A 17098-nucleotide genomic window follows, 5' to 3' on the forward strand; every position below is an offset into this window, starting at 1 on the left:
AAAACCCTTGGGGAACATGCAGAAAGTGGATTCTTAAGCCCACAGCTGAGGGTGAACCCTGCGTTGCGCATTAATGGCACCTTGGTAAGGTTTGTAAGCAGACTTATTGCTTCTCATTACACCAAACTAAAAGAGATAGAGAATACAGGCTAACTTTTGGGCACGCAAGATATTGCAAAACGGGCAGCAAAGAGTTCAGAGTAGGAATAGCAAAAAGTATTCAACAGCTACTAAACTCAAGGCTTGGAAAGATTTACACAACTATGCTAACTCCACACTCTTCTAGTTTTTGGGGAATCAATTTCAAATGGAAGGCTGTGGTATGCACACACTGCGCACACCTAATCTCAAGAACGTTTAGACTATGCTAACCACATTAGATTACCTGAAACACAACTCCAGAATGTTTTCTATAGCTTGCAGAAATTCGTTACTGAAAACTGCTCTATTAAAAACGTGGGGAAAATGGGATTTTCCGTGTTTTTTATTAACATTACATTATCAATTTAGGGCTAAATTCAGCTATAGATATGCTGGTTTAACTACAGAATGACTGTCAATAAAACATTTCAGATTCCTTTTCAATTTAAATAGAAAAGCTTGAAACATTAAGAATATTTCAAACAGTTTAGCTCCATCCCGCCCTTGGAAATTATGTTTTTTAAGGGTATGTGTAAAACACTAATATGGCATTTCTCTGTCCCCATATAAGAAAATAACTTACACTGAGCTGTCTTTGGCTATGGTGTAAATGAAACGTGCAACAGATCACATCATAAATTCATAAATGAATCAGGGTCATATAAAATAGTGATGTATCACTAAGTAAAAAGCTAGTAGTGTCTCAATATTAAACTACAAGAAAACTCTTCAAATATATATTTTCCTTTGATATGGAGAGATATGACTCTAGAAATTAATTAAAACAGAAATGCAGATCATATGAAGCAATGCGAATTTAAAAAATAGGAAAAAGAGGCATTGTGTCAATACAAAAAGAACTACTTGCTAATGTCTCAGAATGCATCAAGTCAGTCCAGATTCTCCACAAGGAGTCTGCTTTATTTAGTTGAGAAACTTTTCCTGTTAAAGGACAGCAAATACAGTTTGAAACTTTATGCAAACAAAAAGCAGCCAAGCTAATTTGTTTTACCATTTTTAATGCAAAATTGGGCCAAGAAGCTTTATGGTTAATTTCATCACAGTTGAAACCTTTCCAAAACAGTAAAACCAAAGCTTTCATTGGGAATATAGAGATCTAATTATTATGCTGAAAATTTGTTACAGTGTAGCTCAAGGTACTTGCATAAAGTGGGCTTAAAAGCAAGCAACAACATGGGAAAGACAAATAAGGGAGGTAAAACAACAGCAAAATCTTGCTTGGTACATAGTATTTTCCTTGAGACCTTTCTGTGTCAATGTAGGAAACCAGGCTTTACAGGATCTTTTCTTCTCAAAGAGTAACAGGATGCATGTTTCAACCTGAAATAGGAACTATATAGATATATTTTTTTATATCACTATGGAATGCTTTAGTTTTGTAGGCAAATTTCTGAGTTAAGGAAAAGCATGACAAGCCTGCTTATGGAGAAGGTTGGGAATCGATAGAAATTGATTTTTCAGGTTTTCTGACATTCAACAGACAACAAAACCCAGGGCTCCCAGTCCTGGAAATGTGACACTTTACCCAGAACTCCATGTGTTGCCCTATTTATTTAACAGGCCTGGGAATTATGCATTAATAACCTAAAACAAACCCAAACTGATGCAGACACCATATTGATGTTTTCTAACCCTGATGCAAACACTTACTGAAAACCAATGAATGAGTTTACTTTCGGGAAAACATTGAGAAGATACATTTATTTGTAAAATTAACAGCTTTTTTTGTTTGGGTTTTTCTGTGGTTTTGTTGTTGTTGCCACTACTTACCATCATGGCTATCAGAGCACAAATGTAACTTTGTTTCATGATAAATTGAAACACAGAGACTAGGGCATGTAATTTAACATTTTCTTTTTCCGCCTGAGTAACTTCCTCTTCCTCTTCGTCCTCCTCTTCTTCCTTTTCTAAGTAGAAAAAGAAATTCTTATTTGCAATTCATGCTGGTCTAAAAGTAGTATATGCACTCTCTCCTGGAATGATTTCAGTTGTAAACACTGTGATGGATACTTCTACAGCAATCAGCAAGCTAAAGATGGGAGCCAAAGAAAAATTACATTTGAGCACAGTAAAGCAAAACCCGCAATCACTATGTTGGTAGACAAAGTATTTTGGATAGTATATGCCTACAGCCCCATTTACAAAATTGCTGTATGGTCAGCCATCATTGTAAGGCAACAGCAATTATTTAACTTCAACAGGCCAAAGAACTTTACAAAATGAAAATAAATGCTAAAGGCAGTGATTGGAGATACAGAATAAGAAAAAATATGGAACTAAGGGTAATTCCCAGGCAATTCACTACCTGACATTTCATCCGAAGTCTCCCATTTGTACTGTGGTGTTGAATACATGTCTGCTTTGGCTGGCCCATTTTCTAATGGCAGTGTGGGGTGGATGGTGTGATAGTCAGCAGGGTTCCCATTCACTGTTACCAGCAGCACCTGCCAGGACATCAGAGAGAGGCACTGCATTTAGGGTGGCTCTGAGGACAATGTGACACCTACTTCTGCACTTCGCTACTGTTGAATTGCCAGTGTGAAAGGAGCTTAACCAGTAACTGCAGTTACTTCCTTCCAAAGCAATTGGTGTGTTTTAGTCATGTTGCATGCAAAACTAGCGCGTAACAGCTTCCAAAATTAATTGTTGTTAGCTTTCTATGCAATATCAATAGAATCACAAATCTGTTTCAATGCAGTTTTTTAGCAACAGTAAAATGCTGCTGCAACTTTGAACTTTTGTAAATATTTCCTTTGAAAGATTTCAAGTTTTTTTTCAGATTCCCAGAATGTCACATTGCATTAGGTAACACTTCAACTTATACACAAGCAGTCTGAAAAGGAATAAAAGTATAGATACATAAGCAAAAGCAATTAAGTTACTGCTGAGCCATGGCAAATAACTGTTTGCACGCTCTTGGTCTGTCCTACCCATGAAATTAAATGGAAAGAACAAACCATGCAAAGGTGGACTAAGTTAACACATCCACAGCTGGGGAAGGCTAAGGTTGATCACATGGCTCAGTATACAAACAGTAACCCAGCAAGCCCATCTGCAGACATACTGCCTTTCCCAGGTTAAATTGGCTTTTTACGGCCCAGCTAGGAAAGTATCATTATATGTCCTGCACTGAAGTTAAAGCTATAACCAAAACTTCATCCTCCTTCTTATGCAAACTAATACATCAAGATTTTCAGGCTTTAGTTCGCATCTAATTATTTCCACTAATTATGAAAACAATGGTTACAGACTACTTTCAGTTTTAAAATTGTACTGGTGAGATCTAAATTTGCTGCCATTAATAAAACCAGTTGTGGTAATTATTGTTTTTGATGCTACATGTATGCCACTTGGTAGTACTAATTCAGTACTCTTTCATTGTTTGATTTCTGTGGCTTAAATTTCAGCCCTTGTGCTTGTTTGAATTAGGGCTCCAGCAACCACAAGCATAAATACCTCTTGTATTGGCAGAAATTCATGTGCAATGGGTTACCGATGGTAGCACATCCTGAAGACTGACTTCTGCTTAGGCTGTGAGATAGGAGCGTATTTTGCCTGTTGAAACTATGCACAGGCGTGTGGAATATTTCAGAATAGTATCTGGGTTATGTTCAGTTATATTCAGCAGCTACACCAAGCACAGGCTGTGAAGCACATTTAGATTTGGTTATAGCTGCTCCCAGACTTCAACTGCACCTCCATTCTCCTGTGCATGGTGAACAGAGGATGTTTCTGCTTTCAGAGTCTGCTAGGGTCTATAGCAGTCAAGATAAATGAATCATTTGCTGTCTGTTCAAAGAAAGACTTGGATTTTCTGTAATCTGTAAATTGAACTCACGTGTTGTCACTCATGCTTTAAGGGCCTCAGCATTTCAACACGAATGAAAGAAAAAATTACAGCAAAGAAGCTAAATCAAGTTTTAAGACAGCTTGCATTAGAAAGCATATTCTGGTATCTTTTATGGTTTAAATAACCCAACAAAATAGCAAAGATTGCTTGCCAGCTGGTACTACTACAAGCAGTTTAACTTCAAACAATCAATTTTAGGGCTAAAGTTTCTCAGTGCAATTATTAAAGAAGCAAAACCCAATTATATTTAGGATAATCAAAGTTATAGGGTAAATGGTAGGCTAACAAAAATAAAGAGGTCTGAAAAATGTCACCTAAGGGTTTATCTTTATGTATCAGTGTAATCTGTATTTACACATATTAAGAAGAATTACAAATACAAAGACTAGTAGTATACTAACATCCGATGGCTTGTATTCATCTTGGGTCATTGACAGAAGCTGCAAAAAGCAATGCAAGACAAATTATTAAAGAAGCATGGCTCAAGCATTAATAAGTCTAACTTTTTGAATACATGCATGCATATTGCGTGACTTTTGCAGATTTGCACTAAGAAATTCAGAAAGAATTCTTAAAAAGCCAGCAGAATTGTACACTATGCTCCATAAAATGATATTTACTGTGCCATGGCATTGACATAAATTTACACTATGTTCTCGTGAATTCAAAACCAAAACTGAGAACGTTGCATTGAGATTTTAGATACTAGGTCAAAGAATTAATCAGTATGGCATTACTGATTAACTGCTTTCTAATGTCTTTCTAATGATCTAATGCTTAAAAACTAAGTTTTTAAATGATCATTAGAATTACTGTAATTAAAAAAATACTTTCCATGAAATGTTATAAAATGTGATACTTCATTCATTTGCCTGAGCTCTGGGGGATTGAGTATATGTGGCTCAACAGAGTGTTTGTATAGCCCAAATCTGACTGCAACCCATCAAAAGAAATTTTGCACTATGGCTCATGAGGACAGATGGTAGAAAGCTGGACCTTTCCAGGAGTTTTCACACAAACTGCCTTAACTGCCCTGCTGAGAATATCCAACAAGGACACCAGTAAGCTAGCAGTCCTCCCTTACTAATGACAGTGCTAATTAGTAGTTATACGGCAGATCAGAGCTTTACATCAGCAGACTTTCTTGCTGTTTTGCACAAAGATAATGGCCTCATGCCAAAAGCCTGGACCTAAACTTATTAAATGTGGAAGCCAGAAACGCAGAGCATGCTCTTTCTTCAGGTCCTTACACTGACTCTTGTTTTTTTCATTAATTTTTACAAAATATATTCCTACTCTGCCACACAGCCTTGATATTGTGTATGATTTATATAATCACACATGAAGATCTTCTTACTTACAACCTATATAATGCGGCTTCCCTTAATTTCAAAGTAATTGTGATAAAATTAACTGACTGATTAAAAAACAATTAATTCAGAGACCCTTCCCCTCCAGCCTTACTTTTCTCTCATCAGTTGTATAGTGGCTTGCATACCACAGACTTCGTCTTCTCTCTGCTGTCATTGGAATTGGGCTGCAGGCTATTTCTTTGTCATCCTCCCTGCTAACAGATTTCTCTTCATCAGGCATCTGCTAAACAATATAAATGACAAGACTAGTTACAGCTCTCTAAATAACAGTTTTCTCAAAGAATTTAATTTCCCCCTAACTGATGCTCCCTCTCCAAAGTATAACTTTGAAACATCTTTTAGTACCTATCATGCTCGATCTGTGACAGATGACTCTTACTAGGATGACATTTTCAGAAATGATGACAGATCTTTTCTATGACTTAGTTCATCAATGCCAAGATGTTTCCTGATAATTACAAGACACTAGAATTACCAACACCTCCACAGACTACCTTACTATACAGTCATACCATAAGCTAGTAAGATGCCTAATTTTCAAGGTAGTGTATTGAAAAAAATTCACTCTTCTCATCTGCCTATATATGTGAAAAGCCAACTCTGCTTCACTAAACAACTGAAGAACTGAAAAGATCAAAACCTTTTGAGCATACGTATCTAGCATTAAAGGTTAACCTAATTCACCAATCCATGCCTCAGTATGTAACAAAGTAGTCAGTGCTGTTCATCCATCTAGGCTCATCTATTCCTGCTTCTAAATCAAGCCATAAAAATACCCCTGTGCGCTCATGCTCACATGTCAGACAAGATGACTGGAGCAAGCCAATATGGATTTGCCAAGGGTAACCTGATTGGTTTTTGCGCTGAAACAACTGGCTGAGCGGATGAAAGGAGAGCTGTGGATGTCAGCTACCTTGATTTCAGCATCTTTGATACACTGTCCCACAACATCTTTGCTGACAAGCTGGTAAGATACAGACCTGACAGATGGACCACAGGATGGGTGGAGAACTAGCTAAACTGTCTTGCTCGAAGGCAGGTAATGGATCTAGGTCAAAATGGTATTGGTCATGAGTGGAGTTCCTCAGGGACTGGTGGCAGGTCTGGTACTATTCAGTATCTTCAAAACTATCTGGATGGAATTGCACCCACACAAAGTCTGTGAATGATACTGAACTGTGTGGTAGAGGTAGATGGGCTAGAAGGAAGAACTACCATACAGAGACAGCGCCAAAAAAAATCCACAAGGTTTAACAAAGATAAAGCCCTGCATCTGGAATAAACCCACATAACGGTAAAGGCTGTGGACAGATTGTGTGGGAAGCAGCTCTGTGGAATAGGCTCAGGTAGCCCTGGTGCACAGCAAGCTGAACATGAGCCAACAGTGAACTCCAGCAGCAATGAAGGCAAACATGTCCTGGACTGCATCGGCAAGAGTACTGCCAGCAGATCAAGGGATGTAATTATTCCGCTGCACCAGGCAAGTGTCAGGCCATACCTGTAATTCAGAAAGTAGGGTGTTTTTTTCAGCCTTCCAATACCTAAATTGTAGTTTTAGAGAAGACAGAGGTGCTCTTCTCACAAGGAGGCATCATTACAGGACAAGAGTCTAAGGGCATATTTGCTTCAGGGAAATGCCTTCTGGATATATATAAAAAAAATATCATTGTGAGAACAAGTAATCACTGACATTGGCTGCTTTTGCTGGAAACATCCAAGACTTGGCCCTGGACAGCCTAATCTGAGGCCCTGCTCTCACAAGGAGTTGCATGAGATGATCTGCATAGGTCCCTTCCCACCTGGACTGTTCTGTGACTGTGATTGTCCATGATCCACATGCTCTACTTCTTCATCTGTGACAGGAACTATTACCACTAAATTGAGGAGGACTGCTAACGTACCAGTCTTAACTCATCATAATTCTATGGCCCAGTAGGGGTATGGGGCCTCTCAAATAGACTTAACATGGACGTCATGATAGCACAGTGACAAGCGGGAGACCTGGGTATGTGTGCACAAACCAGGCTAGGTTACAGCTCCTCTTCAGGCTCCTCCAGACCTCTTCCTGCACTGTGCCTCCTTCTGCAATCTTGAACTTCCCAGCTGAGCTGTCCCAAAGCAGCAACACCTTGCTGTTTATACCAGTAAGAGGAGGAAGCTCAACGGTGTGGTGCTAAAGGGAGGAAAGGGGATGCTCTGGAACCAGTGGGCTGCATGTGGAAGGTGTGAGCATCTTCAGCACAGTGTTGCTCTGCAGGACTCACAGGCCCAGCGATAACATCAGGGACAATCTGCTACTACTGGTTACTCTGCCCTCTGCCTTTGCCCAGTTTCTCATTTTGAACCTTAGACCTTGACCCTGCTTTTTATTTTTATTATTATTTCCTCTCTCTACTTGGTTTTCTGGTTTCTCCTGTCTTCCCAAGACTTCATGTGGGTTTTAGATTTTTGGCTTTGATGGAAATAATAAGTATTCAAAATTTCAGAGGAAGGTATGCAAGAATGTTAAGTGAATATTGTGGAATAATAATAGCAGTGGCTATACCACTCTGACATCCATTAATGCCTGAATGTTTATCTCAAAACTAGTAGAAATGGTGAGGACTAAAAGGTATACCTACCTATGCTTCAAAGTACTGCTTTAAAAAAAACTGTTTGCAAAAAAGTCATGTACAAATACAAGTGATTCTAATAATAAATGTAAAGTTCTTGAGTCAGGTTCTACGTTGCTGTTGAACTCATCAAAGCTCAACAAACTCTGAATGACCAAGTTCAAAGAATTACCAAAACTCTACTTCCTCGCATCACAATCTCCACTGGTATTGTTGTTTAGAGTACTAAGTCAAATCCTCATTCCTACAGCTGTCTTGCTTCATAAAACCACCCCTGTTCAGCAAAGTACACAAGTGGTTGTGGACCCTGGGGCAAGGTCTTACTGACTTCAGTAGGACTTCAGTGGAAGTTCAGGAACTTTGCTGACCTGCAGCCAAAATATAGATTACACACCAGCTTTAGTAGTGTTATGCTGAACTTACCCTGTTATTAACTACAAAACAACCTGAACAGTTTGTTCGTTAGGACTTTTTTTTTTTTTTCTCTTGCCTATTTTGTCCTTTCTACTTAGCAGATACTTGTATTTCTGCTTCAAATTCAGTCTAAGTTGACTTTTGGTTTGCAACAGAAATATCCTGGTACTTGCTTTTTTGCTTAAACTTTATCTACTGCCAACAAAGAGGTATCTGATGGTATAAAAGGTAATTGTTGTCTGAACTTCAGGTACTTCAAAGGCAGGGTCCCAAACTAGGCTTTTAATGAGAACTAGCTGGCAATAAGTGTTCTCATTACCTATGCAAAAACGGCTGGTACAATAGAACAAGAGTAAATCAGTACGCCAGGCAGAAGTTTGCAAAGCTACCCATGGGGACAGGACATTCAAACATCCTAGCTGGTTTTGAAACTCTCTCCATTCCAATCCTAACAGTAAGGTCCTATTTTTAAAATCTTGACTTAGATAAACAATGTTTATTAATTTAGTTTTACTTCTCAGAGGCAATGGTAGCCCTTTTCACATAGGACTGTGTATTTACATTTGATTGTGAAGGGGCATTCCTAGCCAAACTGTAAGATGAAATAAACTGATTCTATGTCACTGCCATTTGAAACTTTAATATAAATGTGGACCATAAAGAAGCTTATCAACAGCATTTAGTTTGGCACCAGGGTGACCAAAACAATACCAGAAGACCTAAGATGTAGACAGTGATTCTAGGAACCTATTTTTAGCCTCAGAGACTATAGGGAAGGGTGGGAAATCTTGTTTTTCTCAGAAGAAAAGTCAGAAAACACAGTACTAGTCATATGATCACAACTTGTAAGAGTCCTTTGACTTGTCTATTTCTTCCATTTTTTTCCACTACCTGACCAACTCTCAAACGCCTCTTAATTCAAACAATTCTAAAAATTTCATAAAAGGAGGCTACATTAAATTGCTGTAACTCTGTTGACTTCTGTACTATTCCTTAACACTCACTGGCGGGAATGAATGGGCCCTATTCATACATTCAGTACTAGCAGTTACAACTATGAGCTGAAATCTCCAGAGGCAGATTGCCTTTTCTTATTTGCAAAGATAGAATTTCACAAGACTCAATGCTAAAACAAATCAGGATCCAAAATAGTGGGCATAAGAAAAGCAAAACTTCCACTGACTGCCAAGGGCGTTTTACATGAGTAAGATCCATACAGAATCCCGCACAGAGACTGTACACTGAAATCTCATACATGCCATACTTTGACAGACTGTGGTGCACACACAAAAAACTTCAATCTGAAACTCAAGATTTGAAGTCAGCATTGTTCTTGTAAAATTGTCCATCAGTTGCAGTATTCAGAAACAGTCTCAAAAGCATCTGTCTGAGAGACAACTCCTGCTGCAAGCCAGCAGGAATTTTGCTTACATGAGGACCCGAAGATGCAATTCAACACAAGAAAGAAAAAATATCAGGCTACATGTCTTACTCTGTTTTTAGAATCTGCTATGCCAGTATTATATTTAGCTTATGTACATCTATTTAGACTGAATAAATATTTCCTTATGCGTAAAGTCATACACATTTTGTTCAAAACAGGTTTTGTTCAAGAGATTCTTTTAAACAAAATTTCTAAGATGAGCCACTTATTACTGTACATGATAGCTGTATACAGAGAACAAATGATTTACACTAAACAGCACATAGCACATTGTCTTTGCCATCCATCCAGCTATAAGTAGGTTAGGGGTGAGATCCTAAATACAGTGTATCTTTGAAATCACTGCAGACTGCATAGGCACGTTATATACTTTGTTCCATAATGAATCAAATGCACCACAAACCCAAAAACATTTCAATGAAACCTGCAATGCAATTATTTCTGGGTTTAAACAAATGAGAACAGAGTCTAACAGCAGAAAACTAGTAAAAGAAAGATTATTTCTTAATCCATGGCACCACTAAAGGAAAAACAAAATGCATATAGACAAAAAAAAAGCCTTAAGGAGAAAGTGTGTCAATTACAATAAATTTTGCAGATCTCAGCATCTCTTTCTAATGAGAAATATCTGCATTACAATATCCTGTGCTAAAAAAATAAGTATTAATGCATGGGTATCATTTTCTTTACAATGTTCTTTTTTTTAAGTGCCCATTTATCTTTGGAGGGAAGCATCATTCTCCCGGCATCCGAAGTTCCCATGGGAGTGCCAAGACTTTGTATTGCCTCTCATGTAGCCATGGGTTCGAGAGACATCAGCTTTTCTTAAATTGATCTCTCTTAATACTTATTCGCTGTAGCTCAGTTGCTTAAGAAAGCATCTCTAATTTGACTTGCTTCCAGTTCTCAAGAGACTCATTTCAGTGTCTTATGGGAATATCCATCGCATACAACACAAGTAGGCTGAAAGAAAGAAGCGCAGGCAAGACCAGTATAGTTCCTCTCTAGTCCCTGGAGGAACTTGCAGGATTCACTCTATCCTGAGACAGACGGGCTCATTTCTCTCCCCTGAAAAAGCACCGTAACTCGTAGACTTCGAGATGGTGAAAGTTTGATGAAAACAACCCGGGTACTGGAAATGAATTTCCAGAGATGCTGAGATGACACAGCTCCCGCTGACTGCATTTCACATGGGGTTACTCCTCTGTGAGTAGCTCTTATGATTTTACTATGCAGTTTGTGAGATGTGAAGTTTTAGTTACAGCCCAAATGCTAAAATCATATTACTATCTGGAAATCTCAGTTTTCACATAAGGAAAGCAAAAAAGCAAGTTTCCAGCTGTTGCAGCTGTAGAAAAAAATAATAGGAAAAAAACCTAAAAGAACCCAATGCCAGAGGGCACTGCACCACAATCTTGTGACTTTAAAAAAGCCAGTCTTACGATTTCTGGAAACTTAAGGCATGATTTTTTAATAACTCAGGCTGACAGTTCTGGCATCATTCACCTTTTATTATGAAGCCCAATATATGCAAACCCCAAGTATCAGACATCTCAATTCAGAGGCAATGTATTTTGTCTGCATTTTAAAATGTTAAACTGTTACATTATCCATTACATGAAGAAACACCCTTAAAATACGAAAACCTTCAACATTTTGACTTGCTACTATGAACTCCGCTAATTCACAGCTCAGTCATGAGTGTTTTCACTGTGGTTTACAGCACTGCTAAATCTGAACTCTAAAATTCATGTCAAACCTTAGAGGATCAGGAGATTGAAATAAATAATGTTTAGGGTCATCCTTTTTATACTTCCAGTTTCTAAGCCTTTAAGATACCTTTGGGTTCCTCTATTCCCTTTTTTCCTCTGAAAGTGGCAAAAGTAAAATTTTACTTTTTGTCTCCTTTTTCTCTTGCTCTTAAATGAAAGCTGAGATTTTCACTCAGGAACAGAGATTCAGGAGGAAAGATTTTAAGAAAATTGTTCTGTCTTTGATAAAACTGTATCCTACAGTGTGTATCTGACTGTATCCTACTTGTATCCAGCCTGTATCCTACTTCAGTTCTGCTAGACAAGTCCTGGCTGTTTGCCTTATGTTTGATAGCACCTACACTAGAATCATAGAATCACTTAGGATGAAAGAGACCTTTAAGACCATCAAGTCAACTGAGTCCAACCACTACTTCATATTGATACTGACTTTCCAAATTATAGTAAGCATTGAATTCCTTACATAAAAAGTCCCACTCATCAAAAAACCTGAATTTAAGGTACCAGCTTGCACTTACTGTCTATTTCCCTTAACTTTCCTGAATGTTTGCACCTTTGTTAGCAAGTATCTGCATTGGCCAGTCTCACAGTCATTAGTCATGAGTCATTAATGCAGAAAAAAGAGAAGGAAGTTACCCTTACAATGGGCTCTTGTAGCCAGAGGCGGATAAGAGTTGCCAGGGTGTAGTACATCACCAGCAGTAAAATTGGATTAGCATGGTGATACCAATGCAACTCCTGATTTTTGATGATCATCCAAGTGCTTGAGCAGTTTGTCTGAGTAAGTGAAGTGACACCGAACAACCTGTGGATATAAAAAAAGACAACTAACCAAGTTAAAGAGAATGAACACCAAATCTTACAATGTTTAAAAAACTTTTTTTCATTAATTTTTGCCTACCTGTAAAACCAACTGCCTTGTTCAAAAAGAGCATTTGCTATCTTATTGAAAATGCAGTGATTATTTCATTCCATATATTTAGTGAAAAGGAATGGGTTTTGCACTTGGTTTTCAACGTAAGAAACGGTAGTATAATATTATTACATCTACCATGTCCAATGTGAAAACTTTAAATGACCTGCACCCCGTAGGCCCAGAGCTACAGAAAAAGGGGAGAGAAAATCTGGCTGCAAGGCCATTTGGCAAATCACAGCAACATGACATTTCAGAGTGATTTAGTAAACTGACATACAACACCATTCCACTCAGTCTGCCAGGACAGAGCTGTAAAGTACATCTCCACTGCACATTGAACATCATACTGATTTTTTTTTTAAACTAATACTATTAATAAATTGCTATCTAATTATGCAAATACTTATAAACACACAGAAGTCCACTAAACTCATGGCTATTGTGAACAGAAAAGGAAAACATTCAGAAAGGCAATTGTTCTGGATGACCAAATCATTGAGGAAAAAAAGATAAATAAATTCCACAATATTAATGTAGTTGCAGTATAATGTAGTTGTATAATGCAGTATAATGCAGTATAATGTAGTTGTAGTGGCATGAGGTATTTGACTATTTCTGGAAAAAATGGCATGTCACAGTATTTCTATCAAGTAAGAAACATATGTTAGAAAAGCCACTTAAGGAAAAAAAACGAACAAACAACATTTTAAAATTAAGACAAGACGTCATATGCTTTGTAGATGTGTTAGATGCTGAAACAAAACTAGTAGAAAATCTTAATTAATCTGTTTCTTTCACTGTAAAATATTTTGCAGAGTTTCAAAGCTAGGGCATAGAGTTACCAGTAGTATATGTCAGGATTCACAATAAACAGTTTTGCTCTGTTGCCAAAGCTTTTTCTTCCAAGAAATAGATTTGATTCTAAGAGACAATTAAGAAGAATGATTTCTTGATAGAACAAACCCAAACTGTTGTTACTCCGATAGAGTAAAACATACATTTAAAAAAAACAAATGTTTTTCTGCTGGAGGATTTACTTGTAAATACTAAATGTCTAAAATATTATTTCTTCCTTTACCTAGTAAGATCCAACATGAAAGGGTGAATGAATACAAAGAGTAAGTACGATATTCAACAGAGATGTGCTGCCTGAAATCTGCCCTTTGGATATATAAAAAAGGAGAAGTTATACCTGTTCGTTCACTGGGGGTTTGTGGCATGGATATAATACCATTAACTGCCAAAACTAGAGCTCTATAGCATTTTATTGAACAATTTATCTGCATTCACTTCTCATTCTGATTGTTAACACGAGCCAAAGGCTATAAACTTTAAGATTTCTCAGAGCTTTTGGGTGGATCCAAGATTGGAAAAGTTAAAAAAAAAACCAAAAAAACAACAAGGGCAAGATCCTGCATACAAAATAAATTTTTGTAACTTAAAAGGAGCTGACAGAGCTGTGTTTGGAGTTGACCCAGATTCAAACTTCCATAGCATCCAAGCACATTCAGGGCTATTCAGGGCTGGTGTTATGGTTTGACTCCATCTGACTGAAATTGATGCTGGTGTGTATTCTGTTCATATTTCTGTCATCATAGGGGAACATCTTGTTTTGCCTGTGTTCCTCTCTGCCAAATAACTTGTAATTTTTGCCCTTCAATGATCAGAGTTTTTGAGTTCCTATTAGTTTCATCTTCTACCTCTATTTCACAACACATCTCTCCATCTTTGGTTCATTTTAAGCTTTTCTATGTAAGCACATACACATACTGTTGTTTCATAAACATATCAGAATCAGAGTGAAATCCAATTCTTACTGAAGTAAGAAGTCTTTCCATTGACAGTGAGTGATGAGTATGTCCTACAGAAATGAGGGAAAGCTCCTGAAGGTCCTTGGACCCTTCTGTTAAGCAGACATGATTTTCATATCACATATTCCATTCAGATAATATTTTATAATATATGTAACTATAAAGTCTCAAAATCTTGAGTTTTACTTTTATCTCTACTGAAAAAAACATTCCACATAATCCTACCAGTTAGTAAATTTTATTATGCTTCAGTTAAATTCTCATTCTCTTAGTTTCATTTGCTTGCTTCAAATTATCCATATATTACACTTTTGGACTTTGCTCCCTTCTGGTCTTGCATTCACCAAATATATGTAAGTTATAACGCATCTCTTCCCTCTTAATTGCCACGTGACCAGCAATGTATTTATTTAACCCATTTCACTTTGTCTCATAAATCACAAGTCTAGAGGAACTGCTCCTCCTTTCTGAATCCTTTTTAGGCTTTGAGACTTGTTAATCACAAAGGTACTCAACACAACGTTCCCTGTCTACCAAATTCCAAATACACTGACATCTTGGGAATGCTCATTCTCTCTGGCCTGCAAGTTGCTATTCATTCAATATTTATGCTTCAACATTGTCTTCAATGAGAACTGCCGGTGCAGAACATTTCTCAGAGATACAGTCATCTTCTCTTATTCAAAGCTTTTAAATACACAGGAATGACTGCCATAAAATGTATAGCATTTACTGTAAGCAACAGATATTAGGGCACTATTCAGTTCTGCATACTTCATTCCACAAAGATGTCTTTACATTCAGTATTGGTCATGATCAGCTGTATTTGTGTCCAGCTCTGATCTTAGTGGGACTTTATCTTAGCCACCATACACATATGCCATCGATAAAGTCAGAATGAGTCCTAAGTGGGGGAAACCAGATGCCCAACAAGACAAGCGTATGCATGCCTGGATATAGAAGATAAATAAAAGGAATACCGAGAGACCATTTTCTAGTGGAAATACTTCGCTTTTCAAAAGACTCCATGTAATCTAAAAAACAACTGGAGGTTTGCAAGATGTAATAGATTATTTTTTCTATTCCTACAAAGAAGCAAAAATCGTGTTTTTCAAAGTCCTCATTGGTATTCTGAAAAATGCACTTCATTAAGAAAAAAAAAAAAAAAGTATAGTAGAAATAATTTGGAAAATTTTAGAAATCATAAAGGGCCAAGAGGAACTTGAATGTCTGACTGAGGAATGCTCTGAAATAAACCATGAAAAACTGTTCTTAAAATAAAGCTGGTATCTTTTTGTCCAGCTCCTACTCTATAAGTTTGTTCTCCCAGCAAAGCTTCCTACCGAATCTGTGAATCATCCTTTTAGCGGATGCATGTTCATCTTTTGTGACTGACAAAGCTGTAAGCTGTTACCATAAAAAAACCTCCCACTTTTTATATCAGTCCAGCATAAAAATTCAGAAGAGCAATTTCCATTTTCATGGAAAACAGAAAAACAAATTCCTTTGGCACCCACAGATATTTGACCGAAGGAGCTGCTAAGTACCATGTTTTATTATTGCATTATGTAAATTACTAAAACTTCTCCAGCACGAATTATTTAATTATTACACTACTATAGTATAAGAATTAGTGTTAGTAATTAGTCATGGTATTAAATATGAAAAAAAGGTTACATAAAAAAATTAAATACATGTAAATAATATGTAGAATAATCAAATATACTAATTACAGATCTGTTAGGTCTGGGAATTTTGCCTCCAGTAAAAATGATATGAAACATTTCTCCTTGTAAAAATATATTTGTCAGTTCAGATTCTGTGTGTACTGGTGTTTTAGCAGTTGATTTCAGACCAGGATTTGCCTCATAATTTCCAAGGTCAGGAAGGGAAGCAATACTTCTGACATCCTGCACAATGTAGGATACACAATAATTCTCATACTGAACAAATAAATTGTGGTTGAATTACAGTTTATTGTTTAGAAAGGCATTCAATCTTGATTTCAATATAAAGCAAAACTTTTACTGCCTTATCATTTTCAGCTGTACATCTTCAAGATATATCTATATAGTATATTGATATATAATATATATACACATATAGAAAATACATATGTGTGTATTATTCTATATATTATCAATTTGATATCTTCTATTGCATATTTATTTCGCTCTCCTCACGTGGAAGGAGAGGGGAGTGGTGCCTGCAAGTCTGCAGTAGGAAAATGGAATATCAAGATTGACTGACATATGAATAGCTGAACTCTAAAATAGAGATGCTAAAAGTGGCCACACAAGAGAATAAAAGGAAGAAGAATAAGAGAAGAAAATGAAAGTAAGGGACAGGAGAGAGCAGAAAAAAACAACAGAGAGAAATTCAACAACAGTAAATACCCAGAAATGGGGGGAAAATTTAGCCTTTTTGGGGAGGGTGGTGGTTGTAGGGTGATGACGGTTGTTGCAGAAATCTTTTTCTTGGGGAAAGAGGGCTGACAATACAGGGGTAAAGGGCAAAACTTTGTGCTTCACAGGCCAAGCCCTGAGGACTGAGATTCATGAAGAAGAGTACTTGAAATACTGAAAGTGCCATGTCCTAAACTCTTGAAGAGTGAAACTTTTTTTCAAACATTGACTTAAAGTAGGTACATACTCTTGCCAAATTTGAGAATTTCCTGGGGAGAAGAGGGGGTAAGGAGTGAAAGCAATTAACAAAATAAATTAGCATACAGAAAATATCATTCC

The 17098-nt window shown here is 37.1% G+C and overlaps 1 protein-coding gene across 15 annotated transcripts in view; it reads right to left on the minus strand.

Moving 5' to 3' along the window:
- The window catches only part of PIEZO2 (piezo type mechanosensitive ion channel component 2), a 314952-nt gene that overhangs the window by 95533 nt on the left and 202321 nt on the right, over positions 1 to 17098 (minus strand). For 8 of the 15 annotated variants that reach the window (XM_055799801.1, XM_055799794.1, XM_055799796.1 and 5 more), the window contains exons 8-12: positions 12264 to 12432; positions 5477 to 5608; positions 4414 to 4452; positions 2468 to 2606; positions 1933 to 2069 (exon numbers count right to left, since the gene is read on the minus strand). In XM_055799801.1, the coding sequence (XP_055655776.1) occupies positions 1933 to 2069; positions 2468 to 2606; positions 4414 to 4452; positions 5477 to 5608; positions 12264 to 12432 (616 nt within the window). The remainder of the gene's footprint in view (positions 1 to 1932; positions 2070 to 2467; positions 2607 to 4413; positions 4453 to 5476; positions 5609 to 12263; positions 12433 to 17098) is intronic. The other 7 variants (XM_055799802.1, XM_055799798.1, XM_055799790.1 and 4 more) reach the window with 5 other exon arrangements.

Source organism: Falco peregrinus, chromosome 3 (genome assembly GCF_023634155.1).
Source record: "Falco peregrinus isolate bFalPer1 chromosome 3, bFalPer1.pri, whole genome shotgun sequence".
NCBI lineage: Eukaryota > Metazoa > Chordata > Aves > Falconiformes > Falconidae > Falco > Falco peregrinus.